Source organism: Heptranchias perlo, chromosome 12 (genome assembly GCF_035084215.1).
Source record: "Heptranchias perlo isolate sHepPer1 chromosome 12, sHepPer1.hap1, whole genome shotgun sequence".
Lineage (NCBI taxonomy): Eukaryota > Metazoa > Chordata > Chondrichthyes > Hexanchiformes > Hexanchidae > Heptranchias > Heptranchias perlo.
This window is the reverse complement of record NC_090336.1, coordinates 37,200,351-37,219,229: the sequence shown is the minus strand read 5'-3', so window position 1 is coordinate 37,219,229 and position 18,879 is coordinate 37,200,351. Positions and strand designations below refer to the sequence as shown.

Here is an 18,879-nt window from a genome sequence, read left to right as displayed (position 1 = left end):
TTTATATGGTGCCTTTAATGTAGAAAAATATCCCAAGGCATTTTACAGAGGCCTAATCAGACTAAAATGGACAGCAAAGAAGCCAAAGAATGAGATATTAGGAGGAGTGACCAAAAGTTTGATCAAAAAGGTGGGTTTTGAGGAGGTCTTAAAGGAGGAGAGGGAGGTGGAGAGATTTAGTGAGGGGGGGATGCACAATAGACCAGTCAGAAGAACGTAGAGTTCGGGGAGGGGGTTGTAGCGCTGGAGGAGGTTACAGAAATGAGGAAGGGTGAAGCCCTATAAGGATTAAAACATGAGGATGATAATTTTAAATTGGAGGTATTGGAGCATCAGGAGCCAGTATAGCTCAGCAAGGACAGGGGTGATAGTGCAGGTTTAGTTTCGGGCAGCAGCATTTTAGATTAGCTGAAGTTTGCAGAGGCTAGAGGATGAGACATCGGCAAAGAGAACATTAGAAAAGTGGCAAAGGCATGGATGAGGGTTTCAGGGGCAGAGGGACTGAGGCAGGGGCAGAAGTGAGTGAGATGAATGAGGTAGGATATATGGGGTTGGAAGCTCAGCTCATGGTCAAATATGGTCAAATAGGATACCACAATTCTGAGTAGTCTGGTTCAGCCTGAGACAATGGCCAGGGAGAGGATGGAATCAGTGGCAAGGGTACGGTGCTTGTGCTGGGGTCGAAGATGATGGCTTCAGTCCTCCCAATCTTTAACTGAAGGAAATTTCAGCTCATCAAAGATTGGCTATCGGACATGCAATCTGACAACACAGAGGCAGTGAAGGGGTCAAGAGAGGTGATGAAGAGGCAGACCTAGGTGTTGTCAGCGTACATGTGGAAGCGGATTATATTGCCAAAGGGCAGCATGTAAATGAGGAAGAAGAACGGGCCACGGATAGATCCTTGGGGAACTCCGGAGGTAACGGTGTGGGGGCAGGATCAGAGCTGTTGTTGGAGATGCTCCGGCTATGATCGGAAGAGTGGAACCAAGCGAGAACAATCCCACTGAACTGGATAGTAGAGGAAAGGCATTGGAGGAGGTTGGTGTGGTCAACTGTATCGAAGGCAGAAGAGAGATTGAAAAGGATGAGGAGGGATAATGCAGCACAGAGGATGTCATTTGTGACTTTGGTTAGGACCATTTTGGTGTTGTGGCACGGATAGAAACCTGATTGGAGAGACAGACATTTTTCCATGTTTTTCATGAAAAGAGAGAGCAACATATATAATGACGTTATAAAAACTTAAAGCTGGTATTCCTTTTTTCCAGGAATACACAATATGCAGTATTTATTAAATGGCTATTAATACCTCCTCTATCATTTGTTTTTTTTATAACATTTAAGGTTTACATTCAATTTTTCTGTGAGCAATAGAATTTTTTTTTAATTCTCTATCTCAACCAGTTTATAATTCATTGCTTGCTTCTTACAGTAATGTCAGGTATAGTAAGAATATATGAACAAGAAATTAAACATGCTTCTCTTCACAGGAGGTGAGCTACTGTCAAGGAATGAGCCAGATCGCAGCCATTCTACTGATGTATTTGAATGAAGAGGATGCATTCTGGGCACTGTCTCAATTACTGACCAATCAGAAGCATGCTATGCATGGTAAGCACCTCAGTAATCTGACAGAATGATGAAGAATGTTATCAGCACCTTAACTTCCTGACCAAGTATTACATTCTGCAAACTCATGTGGTTTATATCTACCTGTCACAAGAATTATTGTAAATTTTAAAAGTCTTTTCTGTTGAATATTAGCGGTGTTATTTTTTGTTTTTTGTCGGAGTTGGGGAGCCATCTTTCAAATGGTGGGTTCAGGCCCACTATTGACTTGAGCACATAATCGAGGCTGACATTTCAGTGCAGTACTGAGGCAGTGCTGCATTGTTGGAGAACCATCTTTCAAATGAGATGTTAAACTGAGGCCCTGCCTGTCTGTTCACGTGGATGCAAAAGGTCCCATAGCACTATTCAAAGAACAGCAGTTCTTCTGGAGTCCTGACCAACATTCCTCTCTCACCAACACCACTAAAAACAGATTATCTGGTCATGCATTCATTTCCTGTTTGTGGGAATTTGCTCTGTGCAAATTGGCAGTCGTGTTTGCCAACATAACAGGCACTGCACTACTAAAAGTAATCCGTTGATTGTAAAGTGCTTTGGGAAATTCTGAGGATTTGATGAGATGCTGCATAAATGCAAGTTCATTCTTTCCTTCCTTGCTTGTAAAGTAAAATTGGAAATAATGCCTTGTGCAACTTGGAATTGAATTCAGTAATATTCACATCTAGAATGTCCAAACTATGGCCAGTGCAGCCACATGCGCATAATGGATGGACAATCCAATGCTTCATGTCCATGATTTCCTGAGATGCGCTCCCTATAAAAGCTGTTCTCACTAGAAGCACCAGATTGTGGAATCACCCAGTATTCCCTGTTTTATATTTTAAAAAACATCAACTATCCTATCTCAACTGAAACCCACCATTTCAGATCTCCTTCCCATCAGGCTGTACTAGCGACATCACTGACGCGGAGATGTCACCTGCATCCCGGAGCAGCTCTGTTCATTTTAATGGGACCCATGACTTATACCAGCATGGGAACCAATCCAGGAAAGTATGTTACCAGTAAAGCTTAAGCTTCTAAACTGAGTGTGCGTCTGGCTTTATCCTGTTCGATATACTCTTTGTATTTTGCTCTGAGGCCTTTAAAGCTGAAAATAAATGTGGGCAATGAATGGTAAGTATATATATATAAAATTAAAAATTCATATGCGCGCACTAACTGTCTACGAATCTTACTGTTGTTATGATTTTTGGTAACATTTTTTTCTGTCAACATTTACAAATGAAACTGTCAATGTAAACATTTATAGTAGGAATTTCCAATACAGTCCCCACCACATACACTGTCCATGCATAGCACAGGTAGCCGTCCATATCGGGCAAATAGCACTAACCATTTGCCGTTACTATGGGAGTCAACTACAAAGGTGCCGCTTATAACTTATGAAGCTCGCTGACTATTTCGGGCAGTTCAATAAGTATTTACCCTGTACTTACTGATTTAAAAAGCTCTGCTGATTTCAGGCAAAATCAAGCAGTTTCAATCAGCTGTTCGCACCTTGTCAAAGTGTGATTACCTTAGTGATGAGATTCTGGATGCAACTGCTAACAGTTGGGAGAGGCAGTTATTAAGTGGAGCTTTCCTGTTTTTAAAAAAAAATTGTTGGTTACTTCACTTTTTGGTTTTACTGTCCACCGCATATAGCGGGCAAATCGTCTTAACACCGCTATAAGAGGTGGAGACTGTATAAGCATTTACATGTCAAGTTGTAATTGCAGGCCTCCCACCACTGGTGGTGCTGTAGCACCTCCCTATCTCTCCTAGCTCCTGTGCTCATTAGCTTCCTCAGCCTCTGGTCCTATTCCTTTGTGTTCCCATTCTTCCTGTCCAGTTTCTGTCCCTCTGCTGGCACCACAAGCTTCCAGCCCCATTTTCTGTCTTTAAGGTTCCCCCATGCCTGGACTTCTGCTTTCCTTTCTGCTTCTGATTCAGCCACCACCCCACTCTGGGCTGTTTAAGGCCCCCTCCCACTGCTTTTGCACCCCACTCCACCTTCATTCTCACTCCCCAGCCCACTCCTACTTGCCTCACATTCCACAGCCTCTTCTGCCCCACTGTTCATTCCTCTCAGCCACTTTAGGTCTTCAGCCAGGCTTCTAGATCCTAAATGAATATTTCACATCGGTATTTACGGTTGAGAAAGGCATGGATGTTAGGGAACTTGGAAATAAATAGTGATGTCTTGAGGAGTGTACATATTACAGAGAGGGAGGTGCTGGAAGTCTTAACGCGCATCAAGGTAGATAAATCTCCGGGACCTGATGAAATGTATCCCAGGACGTTATGGGAGGTTAGGGAGGAAATTGCGGGTCCCCTAGCAGAGATATTTGAATCATCCACCGCTACAGGTGAGGTGCCTGAAGATTGGAGGGTAGCAAATGTTGTGCCTTTGTTTAAGAAGGGCGGCAGGGAAAAGCCTGGGAACTACAGACCGGTGAGCCTGACATCTGTAGTGGGTAAGTTGTTAGAGGGTATTCTGAGAGACAGGATCTACGGGCATTTGGAGAGGCAGGGACTGATTAGGAACAGTCAGCATGGTTTTGTGAGAGGAAAATCATGTCTCACGAATTTGATTGAGTTTTTTGAAGGGGTAACCAAGAAGATAGATGAGGGCTGTGCAGTGGACGTGGTCTACATGGACTTTAGCAAAGCCTTTGACAAGGTACCGCATGGTAGGTTGTTACATAAGGTTAAATCTCACGGGATCCAAGGTGAGGTAGCCAATTGGATACAAAATTGGATTGACGACAGAAGACAGAGGGTGGTTGTAGAGGGTTGTTTTTCAAACTGGAGGCCTGTGACCAGCGGTGTGCCTCAGGGATCGGTGCTGGTCCGCCAAGATTGGTGTCATCAGGGGACAGGAACAGAAAGGATGAACTTCTCATGAGGAGAGTTTGGGTTCATTCTACTGGCACAGAGACAATGAGATTGGGAACTGAAGACAGAAAACTGTAAGAGGAAGGAAAATATTGAGAGGAGTGGAGCAGGAAAGTTGAGAGGAGAGGTAGATGGTAAAAGGTGAGGGTATAAGACAGTAAGAGGACAGGAATAGCAGAATAGCAATGGGACCAGGACAACAGAGCAAGAATGCAAAGGGGCAAGGGAACACAAGAGGTTCATGGGTAACAAATGAATCTGCAGCGAGGAGAGGACAGGCAACACTGAGGAAATGTAGAGGTGGGAAAGCATGAGAGTCAGCAGCAAGCCTCAGAAAAAGTTGTCAAAAATGAAGACCAGGAAAGGAGAAGCGGGAGGGCACAGGTAGGGTGGAACAGAAATAGGAGCAGGACATGACAACAGCATGCCAAAGACAAAAAGAAATGGAAGAGATACAAAGGAAGCACAGGAATTTGAAGCAAAAGGACTGCTGAATTTAAGACGTAATAGAGAACAAACAGGTACAGAAGACAGGACATGGCATAGACAAAACACAATACAGATAAAGATGGAGAGTAAACACCATAAATAGCATAGATAGAAGCAGAAAAAGAGACAGACACATGGGCCTGGATTTTTACTCCCAACTGTGGAGAGCGGGGGATGGGGGGGGGAGCATTTCCAACAGGAAACCTGGAAGTATGGGCTTCCCGGACGTCCTTACAATTTTGACGTAAGGATGTCTTTTAAATTTTTCCTGCCGGTTTCCCGCGCGACAGCCAGCCAGATTGACAGGCTGGCTGGAGGATGGGAAAGCAGCCAGGGAGCGGATGCCAGCAGGTAAGTCTGACATCGGGGGCTTGGGGCCGGTCATCTGAGATGGGGGTGGGTGGGATTGTCGGTCATCGGGCAGGTGGGGGTTTGGAGACATTGTGGGGGGGGGGCGGGGGGTCGGACATGGTTGGGGGGGGGGGGGGAGGGATTGTGGTCATCGTGGATCAGTGGTCATCGGGGGGGTGGGGGCGGACGGCCGATCACGTGTGTGGGATCATGTCAGGTAATCTTGATGGGCCTGGAGGAAACGCTCCGGCTCCTCCTGGCGCACAGGCAGTGCAATAAAGGCGCTGTTGATCCAGCCCTTCTCGCCCCCACTCACGTGGCGTGAATCATAGCCCCCAGGAGTTAAAAATAAAAAAAACTATTAAAATGGAGGCACATAGCCTCCTTAAAAGATTTTACTGACCGACCCGCCTCCTGAGAGCGGGTTGGTCGCCTGACCTGCCTCTGTTAAAACCAGAAGTGGGCGGGTTGGGGTCAGGTTTTACATTTTTACAATGTTTACCTTCCCACCCATCCTTGGGGGTTAAAATTACCCCCCTGGAAACAAAACGCCTAAAATAAAAAACAAAAAATGACAAAAATGCTGAGAATGAGCGTACAAACAGCAATAAACAACAACAGCATGGTAAAACAGATGACGTTCCTTTGACTTGACATGCTCGTAATATATTAAAAAGCTTCCATTATGTGTACACTTCCTGTAATTGTTACACTTACTTCGTAACTCTTTCCCCATCACATTCTGTTCATAATCGCCCTGTTGTTATAAAAGAGTATTCTCAAATTCATTGTGAGCAAAGCCATGGGAGATCTGCTAGTTTTTTTTAAAAAAGTGATTTAACTTTTTTTTAAAATCTGTTTATTAGGCGACTACATTTCAGGGACTTAAACAGTGGGGTGGATACACTGAGGTAATGTAAGCCAAGGGGGTTCCTTTGAAGTGTGTCTGTTTCCCAACACTGGTGCCAACATGCTCTGTTTCCATTCTTCACTAAGTATTTGCTGCTTTAGCAAAGAGCTAAAGTAGGAAACAAGACCAGTAATCACACTGACACCATTGTTCAGAAGTGGCTATTCTCCAATGAAATTTCCACTATTTACATCACCACAGCACATAACTATTTAACCCACTGAAATAGTAGCTATCAAGGATCCACAGAAGAGATCTGTATGTGGGTAATATTGAAAAGATAATAGTTTTGTTTTAAAAAGGCACAAACTGCATGGGACTTGTCTATTGTATCCCACTACTCCTCTAAGTGCTACAAAATAATCTTCATTATGTATTAGTGGGAAAAAATAAACCCAGGTTGTAAAGGGTTATGATCCTGGCTGAAAGGAGATGGGGTACTTATTATTAATTCAATATTAAATAACAACATGATATCATGTGGAGTTTCATTAAAAATATGACAGTAAAATTTGTCCAAGCTCATTAGATGGAGATCTTGCCAAAATATTCCCTGCTGATAATCCTAGGCGGTTGTCAAACCTGATACATCTTGATGTATAACTTAGATTCTCCAGCATCTGTTATTCCTAAGTGGTAAGAATGCATTTGAATAGAATGGAAAAAATCTCATATAAATACTAAACTGATTTTCTGCTGACCCCTCCTGTATGTAATATCAATCTTATTAGTGAACACCCAGAGTGACTTCCAATCAGTCCAAGCATTTCTCTGTTTCCAGCTTTGCAGAAGAATAAAGCAAGGATGCTCTTTATGACCTCTGCTGTTTGTGCTGGTACACAGAGTAATCTATTTTTACCATAACATTTCTTGTGTTTGCAGTGACTGCCGTAATGTAGTGTCTGTGATAAACGTGTGTAAGTTTTTCTCCCTCATTGGTTAAGTGTGTGCACGCTACCTTTTCTCTGCTTTCTAATTGGTTAGTTTTGACTATCATTATCTCACCAATCATGTAGGCACAAAATCTTTCTTCGCCCCCCCCTCTCAATTTTGATTAAATTGCAATTTTTATAACAGCCATAACAATTATTCACCCATAATTCAGAAAGAAATTACAAACCCACCAGATGTCACCGGCAGGAAGCCCAATCCATGTTTGTGATCAAGCCTCATTAAAATAAGATTGACAAACTGCCAGTGCTAAACGAGCGCTGACAGGCAGCTTGCTGACAGTAGGGGAGGGGGATTCCCGTAGGTCCTCCCTTCAGCTGAGTTGGCCAAACCTTGTTTGGGGGGTGGAGGGGTGCAGGCAATCCTAGTAGGGGAACCGCTGGTTAGACCACTGAGTGCCTAGTTCCACTGAACACTGTGCCCAGTAGAAGATCAAAATTACATTAGGGTCCTAAACAACCCCAATATTTTAATGAGACTCCCACCTGTTTTGGGTGGGAGTGCTGTCCGCCTGGAATCAAAGCCTGCTCGAACACCATCTTTTGCAGCTTTGTCACTTTGTGTGAATTTGTTAAATTTAAGGGTGGGTACTTCTGTTTTTTCTCCTGTTGAATTGTGCCACTAGAGAACTACATTCAGACTTCCTAAAATAATTTTACTATGGACCCTTATCGACTAAAATATACTTTGTCACTGCACTGTCTAATGTCTGATCATTTACATTCATTTACATTTCTAATTGACAAGTAGAACAATGAATTCAACAAAAGTTTCTTGTGGTTGAGTGACAATAACCACTGTAAGATTTGCATATCTCAGGCTGATCCTTACCGTTTTAGTAACATTAATCAATCAACCAAAAACAGATTGACTGGTTATTTATTTCATTGCTCTTCGTGGGACCTTGCTGAGCACAAATTGGCTGCTGTGTTTGTCTCCATTATAGCGGTAACCACACTTCAAAAAGTACTTAATTGGCTGTGCAGCTCTTTGGGACATCCTGAGGATGTGAAAGGCGCTAGATAAATGCAAGTTCTTTTCTTCTTAATCCATTCAACAGGAGTGGTACTGAAACTGTTAAATAACTCCTCTCTGCCCCAAATGCCAGGTGCAAACTTTGCCTATAAGAACTCAATCAGCCATCTCAACTTGTACCCAGGCACAATTGTGACATCCTTTGCATAATGAATCTAAGTTTATTCAAGTTCTGTTTTATTGTTAGAACCATTTAATACAAACATTTAATTAATTTAATTAATGTATGAGAATCCTTAATATTATATTTAGGACAGCCTTATCTTCTGAATAATTGTTGTAAATGAATTTATGTGATTTTAAAAATTTAGTGTCAAAATACATACAAGATATATATATTTTGAAGGAAGAGCTTACAATGCTGTATTGTCGGACCATAAGGGCACCTGCAACCAGTGATTACAATGATTGTGTAGAAACTAAAACTCAGAACAAGGCTGACGTTATCCAGGCACACTGGTCCATTATGCTACACATTTCCCTTCTACATACTCAAATTTTACTATTTCTGCACCAACAAAAAAAATCAGTTCTCACTGCCCCCCCCCCCCCAGTCTTTATGCTTCGTACTGCAGCTCAGACTTGAGCCTCTCTGGTAAAAGCTATCATTAGATAGACTTCTGCCTTTATCCGTCTGATTGTTACAATGGGTGATAAAGTGTCACAATGAGAACAGATGGTCATGTTAAGAAAAGAAAGGGGTTATGTTGATCATTTAAAGATTCACAAATGCAGACAGACTTAGCTCTCCCCCCTCCCAATTTTCCATAAGGGGTGCAGCCTTGATCAAATTGAAATCAGTACTTTTGAAATATATTGTATAGATGTTTGATCACTTTTACCCATGTAACTTGTACTTTCCATTTGGAAATATTTCAAATTTGTAGTTTTTTGTTGGAGAACTTGTGGAAGGGATGATTGTCCAGAGGAATATTTGTTATTGATTGTATTTTTCAAAAGTAGCTGAATATATGTTCGTCTGGTTACCCTAACACTTAGCACAGTGCTCAAGTATTCCATATCAGTGCAAAGCAGCCTATGGGCAACCACCGGAGGTTGAACTGATTGCATCACGTTCTTTCCTCCTCCTGCAGTAATGAGATAAAATCCCTAAGTTAAAAGCCAATCGTTAGATATTTTCCTGTTACTGAGTTAATGCTGTAGCAGTTTAGTTCCAAAGCATGGGCTGACCTTTTTTACAGCATGAATATGTATATGACAATAGAACATATTGTGGTAGAAATTCATTTTGGCTCAGACTGGACACTGCACAGGCAGTGTGCGCCTGAACCAGAAGGCCGGAGGCACGCCCTGAATAGGGCCTCAAGACTCATCTAAATAATGAAGGCGAGCTGCCAGCACCTGTTGTGCTTCCACAGGCAGCTCGCCCATTTCTGACAACCAATTTCGGACCGCTTGCCTCGCAAGCAGCAGCCCTCAGGTAAGTGCCAGGGGGCCCTGGACAGCAATCAAGACTGGCAGCGGCCATCAGGAGTGCTGTGGAGCCGGGAGTAGCACTCCTGCTCCTCCTAGCTTCACATCAATTTAAAAAAAAATTAAACTGACCTTTTTGGTGGCGGCCGCTGGCTAGGTCCCATCCAATTCTAGAAAACCTGAGCGGGACAGGTCCGATTGGGTAGCCCAATTTCTCTGAAGGGTCCTAAAACAGGCCTTCATTACCAAATGCAGGAGGCCAATGTCTGTTTAATGTGGCTGATCTGGTCATCTGAAAAATGGTCCAGCCCAATTTTGAGTTGGACATTTTTCAGGTGCCTTTGAGGTGCAGGACTTTGGTCCCTGAAATTGAGTCTTGCTGCACCCATTTTACGTCTGCAACATGGTCCAGTTTCTACCCAAGCATCTTCAGGAAGCCTAGTTTCAGTATACTTTGAATTTTGCTGAAGTTGGCAACTTTACTTAACTTTCTTATTTTCTTTTCAGGATTTTTTATTCCTGGATTTCCAAAGCTCCAAAGGTTCCAGGGACACCATGATCAGATTTTAAGTAAACTCATGCCAAAGCTCAAGAAACATATGGTAAGGAGTTCTATTTTCTTTAAACTGGAGTTTCTACATAAAAGCATTACCTGTTTTGATTCATTCTTTTATTTCTTTATTGTGTTCATCATTCTTTTTTTTTGATTTGATACATTCTTAAGGAGTTACCAAAACATTTAAAGCTGAAAATTCACCGCCCTTCCAGCCCACTCCCTTCTTAAGTCCAGTAGGAGTGCAACCAAAGGGCCAGAAATTTAGTCGACACCTGGGTATATTGGGTCCCAGCTTTCCCTACCAATTTCCCCAGGGCCTTGTTTAGGGTGAACCTCCGCTCGCCTCAAATTAAGTCACGTGCCTCAGAAGGGGCCTGGGAATCTGCCAGGCTCAGGTATGCTTAGTGAAACAAGGTGTATTGACATCCTGGCTGGGCAAGTTGGGTCCACCTAAGGGTCTTGGCCTGGACCTCTAAATATGTAGAAGATTTCTCCAGTTTTTTTCAGCTCCCTTAAGAACGGCACTGATGGGGCAGAATCCAATATGACATTCTCCACAACGCAGAGCGGGCACCCTCTCCTGGAACTCCTGACCTCTCCTGACTGGCAGGCACTCAAGATCTGCCTCCACTGGCATAGGCACCCATCCTGCATTTGTGCAGTACTCCTCACATAAAGACTTGTCTCGGAGCACTTCACAAGGCAAAAAAGATGGACACTAAACAGAAAAAAAATAAAATTAGAGGGAGGAGACTGAAGGCATTTTAATGGATTTAGAGGAGCAGAGAGGGAGGCATCAAGGCAAATTGGTTTTAAGACAGAATTCCAAAGGGCAAATGCACAGGGATTAAATGATCAACTTCCAATAGTAAAGTGAAATAAGCCGGAAACATGTAGTAATGCAGAATCAGAAAAGCGTAGGGTGGAGACAGGGACAAATGCCTGATTACTCAGATTATGTGAAATGAATACGTGAAGGGATTGGAAGATGAAGATATTGAAATCAATTCACTGGAGCGTAGGAAGCTTGGCAAGGATGGGCAGATGATGCATATGCAGAATATAATAGGGGACACAAAGTTCTGTATTAAAGTTTATAAAAGATGGAGGTGAGAAAGCTGGAAAGAAGAACGTTGGAGAAGATCGTTGACATGGTGAAGATATAGATCAGGATTTCAGCAGCAGTAGTATAGAAGTAGGGTTCAAGGATGGAAGAATGTGATCTTGCCGATGATTGTACGTGGGGTAAGAAGCTTAGCTCAGAATTGAATGGGATCTTGAAGTTGTGTATTGCCGAATGTGAAGGTAAGAGCGAAGCTGAAGAGGTTGATGGAGTTAGGGCCAGCAGTACATAAGTGCTGACAGAAGCCTAAGACGGCGTCTTTGGTTTTGTCAACAGTGAGCTGTTATACACCACACCCGATTTTCCTTTAGGGTGGGGTGTATAAGAGGTGTCTGATCCAATACCATCAGTGTTGCGTCCCTGCTGAAGTTGAAAGTTGCCCCCCGTAGAGTTCTGTATTATCACTGTACATGTAGAAGTCCACCACTTGTTTAAGGATGAAATCGCCATGGGATAGCATATAAATTATGAATAGAAGGGAACCAAGGATGCATTTCTGGGGCACACCAGAAGTCACCATGCAGGCAAGGGAGGAGAAATGTTTGAGGATGTATAGTTACTGAGTTGGGACAGGTATGAATGGAACACAGTGCCACAGAGACAGACTCCAGACAGGAATTAGTGGTAGACAACAGAATGGTTAACAATATCAAAGATAGAATAGAGAACCAGGAAGGACACCAGAACCAGTAGAATCCATGACTTCTACCTGGCTGGTTTAAGTGTTTGTGCATGTTTGCAAACAGAAGTGGAGGAACTCTAATAGAGAGAGAGATGCTTGAATCGCTAGGTAGCATTTTGGAGAGAAAGAGTAGGATAGTACCTTGAGAGGGTACAGGGACAAAGGGTGGACTTACTAAGAGTGAGATGATGGCAGATTTGAGAGGGGTAGGGAAATGTTAGAAGATAAGAAGAAGTTAATTATGTCAACATGAATGGGTAAAGGAGGAGAAGGAGGAGGAAATGGGTGGTCAGTGGCTGAGTCAGAAGGAGGTTGAGGGAACAGATGTGGAACATTATGGAGATCATGAATTTAATAACAGCTGGCAGGAGATGAGGAGAAGCAGAGGGGAGATAAGGCAGAGACAACTCCATGGATGACCTTGATTTTGGAAACTAAGAAGCAGGTGAGCTGCTCACATTTAGTATGAGGGAAGGAGGCAGAGTATGGGGAGAAAGGTCAGAGCAGATTAATTAATCAACCAACCTTTGCATAATATGCAGTTTATGTAAGAGTACAAGGTTAGATTTAAAATTGGCTTTTAGCTTTTTTTTGCATATTTTTGTGACTAAAGCAGCCTAAACAGTCTGTGAAAAACAAGTTCATTTAGTGTGCTTTCCCCCCCCCCCATTTTTCATGGGTAACAATGAAGGCAATATATAAAATATGACTTTGAAAATTAGTCAAAACATTGAAGGCAGAGTTCAAAACAAAAGCAAAGTGTCAGAATGAAAACTAGGTGAGAGGTGATTCCGTGGTGTTGATTTTCTCCTCAGTGATATTTGGGCCAGTGGCTGGTGAAGAGTGCCTGCTGGCCACCCGATAGTCCCAACGAGATGTGCAGTCCATTATGAGGGCCAGGACTGGTTAGCATATGGCCGGCGGGCTGCAGGCAGAAAACGAATGCCCCAGGGCAGTCCGCTGGCTTCGGGGCCGCTGCGATATCGGGCGGCCCAGCCGGTGGTCCGGGCCCAGGTAAAGGTAGATCTGGGAGGGGCTGAGAGGCCCTGATCCTCCCAGCCCCACAAAAATAAATTAAAATTTACCTTCTGAGCTCCTGTTCCGCTGGACTGCCAGCTGATACTGGGCGGAGCGTGGGCTGCGCATGTTCCACCCAGTACTGTCCTGGAATGGCAGTCAGGGTCCTATGTATGTAAAAAGGGCTACCGCCTGACTCAGACAGGCGCTCCGGCCACCCAGCAGTGGACTTTGGGGAAGATAGGGATGGCCAAACCGAGGGTGGGAATGGGGCAGTAAGTCATTATCCACCATTCTTTGGTGCTATCACCCCATTGCTGCCGGGCAGGTGGCCTCAAAATCCTCCCCTGGATTTTGGCTTTCATTTGATGGCCAGGTGTATTATTGCCATGTAAGAAATTATTTCAAATTTATGCCCTTTTGCATGAAATTCTTTGGGCTGTAAATTGGGCCCCATAGCGCCCGGTGTGTAGGCGCCATGCGGCCTCCTAAGGACCCAAAATGGCGTCTGGAATGCTCGCGGACACTTCTAGCCTGACGTGCACTGGACGCCATATTGGTAAAGGCATTTGCACACGCACAGGTAATGAACACCGGCACCATGTAAAGTAGGGAGAATATGCAGTAGATCAGTGTGCAACGGACTGTCTTAGTCTCGCACAGCTGAACAGTTATTAAACAGCATGAAAGACCCTCCCACTAGCTCTATTTAATGGGATCATGCAGGAGTTACAGGTTAGTTGCTGAATTACTGCTTCTGGCTGCTGATGCATTTGTACCTATATTTGGAGGGCTTCTATACTTGAATACCAGGACTAGGGGACATAGCCTAAAAATTAAAGCCATGACTTGCAGGAGTGAAGATAGGAAACACTTCTACACGCAAAGGGCAGTAGAAGTTTGGAACGCTCTTCCGCAAATGGTAGTTGATACTACCTCAATTGTTAATTTTAAATGTGAGATTGATAGATTTTTGATAACCAAAAGTATTAAGGGACATGGGGCTATGGAGTTAGCTCACAGGTCAACCATGACCTCGTTGAATGGCAGAACAGGCTCAAGGGGCTAAATGGCCTACTCCTGTTCCTATTTTCCTATGTTCCTATAATAAAGTTTCAACACTCTACAGGGAGTGGGCTGGCTAGCTGACAGGCAACAGCAAGGGCACTGGGACAGGAATGCTGTCATCCTGAGAGAGGACAGCAGGTTCATGTTCCATGAAGCCACTGCCACTTGCTGCATCCTGTTATACGTCACCTTCTTCTGCAAGAAAGTGGGACGTATGTCGGTGATTGTCTGCAAGATGTTTGGGTGTTGTGGCTGTCATGGTTGAATAGCTGCCAGTGTGTGTGACCTGTGAGTTGTGGGTGTGCGGCTTGGAACAGTGGTAATATATGAGGGTGAGAGGAAGCATCTGATTGGAAGCGTTGAGTACTGATTGAAAGAGTTTGTTCATTGGGAGGTGTAGTGCATGGAGCAGTGAATGCGGCTAGTGGTGCAGTAGGTAAGTGATGCCACTTGACAGTTGACCTGACTCATCTTGACCACTCATCAAAGCATTGAACTTCTTCCTGCACTGCATCCACGTTCGTGGTGCTATGCGTCTGGCATTGACTTCATCCCCTAGTGTCTCCCACTGCCTCTTGAGCATATGTCTGGAGATCCTTTTGACCCCCCTGCGGATATGGGATGCCCCTCCTTCTGTCCACCTCTTGCACCAAGGCCACTAGTGCATCATCAGTGAACCTTGGTGCACACTCTCTCGCAGGTCCGGTACGAACTCAGATCGGCAGATTGATGGGGTCTGACATGCAGATTGGAGGATATGGGATTTAGTAGTGCGCAACCTTTATTCAATGTTTTAACATAACTCAACAGATTGTGAACATAGGGACGGGACCAGCATCTGTGCTTTACGTGTGCAATGGCTGATCTCCGTTCAGACTCCGTGCGCAACCATATCTTACATTTTGCAAATATCAGAGTCCCACAAATTCCAGAGGTCCCATCATCACCATGCTGCACTACATTACAGCACAGATTCACTTCCCAATTGACTTCCACCACTTCCTGCAGCCACGCTGCACCTCCCCTTTAAGAGGTACAGGCTGCCTTTAAGTGGTGCTAGCCACTCGTGATATCTGGGCTTCCTACTGATGAGCAGCCACTCAACAGTTCAGGTAGTGCTGGCTGAACGCAGCAATCAGGTGAATCACCAGGCAGCACGTATGTTATGTGCTGCCTGCATCGCAACGACCGGGCGCAGGTTAATCGTGCTCCGCGATCCCCGCGCTCGGTTTCGGGGGTATATAACCCTCTTTGTTTCTTTTTCTTCTGTAATAATATGATTCTTTTCAATTTTTTGAGACTGTCAAACAAACCTAGAGCAAAGTCTAAAACTGACCTGGTTTGAGTTCATCTACAAAATACACTTAAACACCAGCAAAAGTCCGCAATTTGAAAATTATATGGCAGACTGGCTTGGGATTGGTAAAGGAGAGAGTATTTTGTAGATTATATATTATTTCTGATAAACTTGTTTTGCTGAGTTCCAAACTGGCATTACTATGAATCTGAGATGAAAAGGCTAGCATTAAGAAAATATATTGACTGTAATAATTGGCAAATGGTATTTACGCAATTTACATTTTATTTTTTTTATATTTGTAATATTAGAAAAGAAGATGGCTTCCAACTGTACTTCACTATACTGTAGAGTGCCAAATTGTAAAGGATAGTTTGTAAACATATACATGAGAGTACTTGGTTGCTAATCTGAAACTTGATAACACAGGATAAATCACAAGTCAGCTGGAAGGGATAGAGTAAAAATAGACTTTTGGCTTGATTCTGTGGGTAGAACATATTGGCAACTCATTGAGATCCAGGCATTTATGTTTATCTCATAGGATCAGAAAAACTGTGCAACTCCTTGAGCCCCAGATAAGAATAGATGATATTTCAATGTTAAATCAGCAATTTAAAAAAATGTGTTCTTGGGATGTGGCCAACACTGGCAAGGTAGTATTTATTGCCTATCCCCAGTTTCCCTGTCAAGAGTCAACCAGATAATGTGGGACTGGAGTCACATGTAGCCTAGACTAGGTAGGAGTGACCGGTTCCATTCCCTGAAGGATATTAGTGAACCAGTTTGATTTTTACAACAGTCCAGTAGCATTCATGGTTATTTTCCACAAATTAACCAATTTTATTGAATTCAATTTTACAATTTGCCATGGTGGTATTGAACTCACAATCTCTGGGTTACTGGTACCATAACCACTGGCTACTGTGCCCTTAATGTCTTATTGCAAGTTGATTTGTTTCGTATGCATGTATAATAGCTGTTACTTAATTCCAATTCAAAATCTCCCTTTTTTAACAAGAAAAATCACACTTGACTCCATGTGTTTAGTTAGATAACTCAAGTTCAATAATTGAAATAACACCTTTCACAATAGACACTTTTTAAAGTGGTTTATGACATATGCTACATTTATCAATGAGTGGCATTGTACCATTATGGATCTATGCATGCCCTTCTCCAGAATTATGTTTTTGTTTTAAAGATTGCAAAAGGCCATTTCAAATGTTAGTGCTATTTGTATTTTCCCATTAACTCTAAAATATAAAGCTTTCTGTCGGTAGAAGTAGAGATTGTTTGTGCTTTCTGATTGGTCCAACAACAACCAATCAAATTGCAAAACCAAAACCCAACAGAAACCCCGCCAGTTACTGGCGTGGGGACCAATAACACAAGGAATAAAACTCAATAATGGAGTAAATGTTGAGCCCCCAATTCAAGCAGAATCGGTGGGAGTTCAATAAACAAGTAACGGCAAGGGGATAAATGTACATTCGGGAACTTAGTGCAGGACCTTAGTAAACATTAGAAATTATGCCCAAGGCCCCAGATTACCAACAAGTAACACCATGGGAGATCTACTAGTTTTCTAAATAATGTTTGTGAATTTGTATTACAGGACAAAGAGCAAATGTCTACAGGAATATACACCACCAAATGGTTCCTACAGTGTTTCATAGAAAGAGTAAGTAAATCTTTGATGTAAAAGAGGGGAGCGAAGCCTCAATTGAGGAAGCAATGTAAGGGAGAGAGAGCGTATTAGAAACACTTATCATCACAAGGGAAAGGACATTAGATAAGTTAAGGAAGTTTAGGGTAAACGAAGCTCTGGGATCTGAGTTTCCCTTCATGGGTCCTGGCAGAGTTGGCTGAATAAATTGCAATTCCTCTCATTGATTCCTTTTCAAAGCACATTGGAGTGGGCTAAAATCCCAATGGATTTTGAAGTATTGAATGTGACCCCCACCTTTAAAAAAGGAGCAGGAGATGAACCCTTAAACTACAGACCTGTGCGATTTCAACTGCGGGGAATGTGTTTAAGAATTTGGTGAGGGAAAGCATAAGGGGTCATCTGGAAGGACAAGCGCCGATTAGGGAGGTCCAGCAAGATTCATAAAGTCAGGTCATGTTTGACCAATTTATTGCATTATTTGAGGAGGTTACAGATCTGGGGTAAGGGTAAGTCAATAGAAATTATTTACATGGATTTCAGAAGAGCATTTGAGACTGTCCAATATATAGACTAATTCCCAAGTGCATGCCTCTGGGATAGATGGCAAAGTAGCAGGCTGGATTGATGTGTGACGTGAGGAGGCAACAGGGTAGAAACTGATTTATGGTGGAGTTCGACATGGGTCAGTGTTATAAGTTGGAGAACAGAATATTGCCTAAGATGTTTAAGTTTGCAGATTGCACCAAATTGAGAGCTGTAGCCAATGATGCTGACCAATGTGTAATAATCCAAAGGGAGTTAGATAGGCTAAGTCAATGGGCAGCCAGGTGGCAGAAGGAGTTCGACATAAGCAAGTGTAACGTCATTAGATTAGGTAAAAGATTTAAGGATGTGAAATATATATTAAATGGTAACAATGCTTGAGATAACAGAGCAAGAATGAGACCTAGGGGTTTTAATGGATAGGTTGTTAAAACTATCAGATCCGTATTCACAGGTGGCCAAGAAAGCAAATAAAGTGAAATGAGATGAGATTGTAGTTGCAGCTTTTCTCTCTGTATACAGAAAGGCTATAGAATCATCAGAGGGAATTCAGAGGGGTGTTGGAAAGCTGATTCCTGCATTTAGAGGGTCGAGAAAAGATTGGATACCATAATACTTTATTCTCTTGAGGATAGGAGGATGAAAGGGAACTTAATAGAGATCTTCTACAAATTTTTACGGGTATGAAGAAATTAGATCCCGGAAAGCTCTTCTGTCAGACACTGGATTCAAGGTCTAGGGGACACAGTTTAAAGTTAAGGCTGTGAAAGAAAATTAGAAATTTAAACAACATTTTTTAGGAAGAGGGTGTTAGAATTGTACAACAAAATATCAGAATGGGTGGTGGAACAGAAAACCATGACAGGTTTTTAAAAAAGGACTGGATGAATTGCTATCAATAATTAAGACTTAGGGTTATTGATTCTGGCATCACAATAGGATGCCTGATGGGTGGTTTGGAAATGTAGGCTAGATGACCGAATGGTTTTCTTCTGCCCAAAACATTACTATGTTACTGCTGTATTACACTACTGTGTCCCTTCTGGTGCACATATTTTGACTGTTACTGTCGAAAGTGTAGATGTGAACTGATGGTCTCATTAATTGAAAGCAATTCATCCAGTCCTTTTTATAGCAAAGCTGAACAAGGGTTCTTCCTTGTGGTCATCAGTCGCACCCAGCAGTGACTCTTTTGTTTTGAGCCTCTATTTCCAAGTCACTTAAAATCCTTTCTAT

At 42.9% G+C, this 18,879-nt stretch overlaps 1 protein-coding gene across 1 annotated transcript in view; it reads left to right on the top strand.

The window, feature by feature from the left end:
* The window catches only part of LOC137327967 (uncharacterized), a 247,551-nt gene that overhangs the window by 147,289 nt on the left and 81,383 nt on the right, over positions 1–18,879 (top strand). Inside the window, exons 9-11 of the mRNA XM_067993980.1 lie at positions 1,494–1,614; positions 10,193–10,287; positions 17,047–17,112. Of these exons, the coding sequence (XP_067850081.1) occupies positions 1,494–1,614; positions 10,193–10,287; positions 17,047–17,112 (282 nt within the window). The remainder of the gene's footprint in view (positions 1–1,493; positions 1,615–10,192; positions 10,288–17,046; positions 17,113–18,879) is intronic.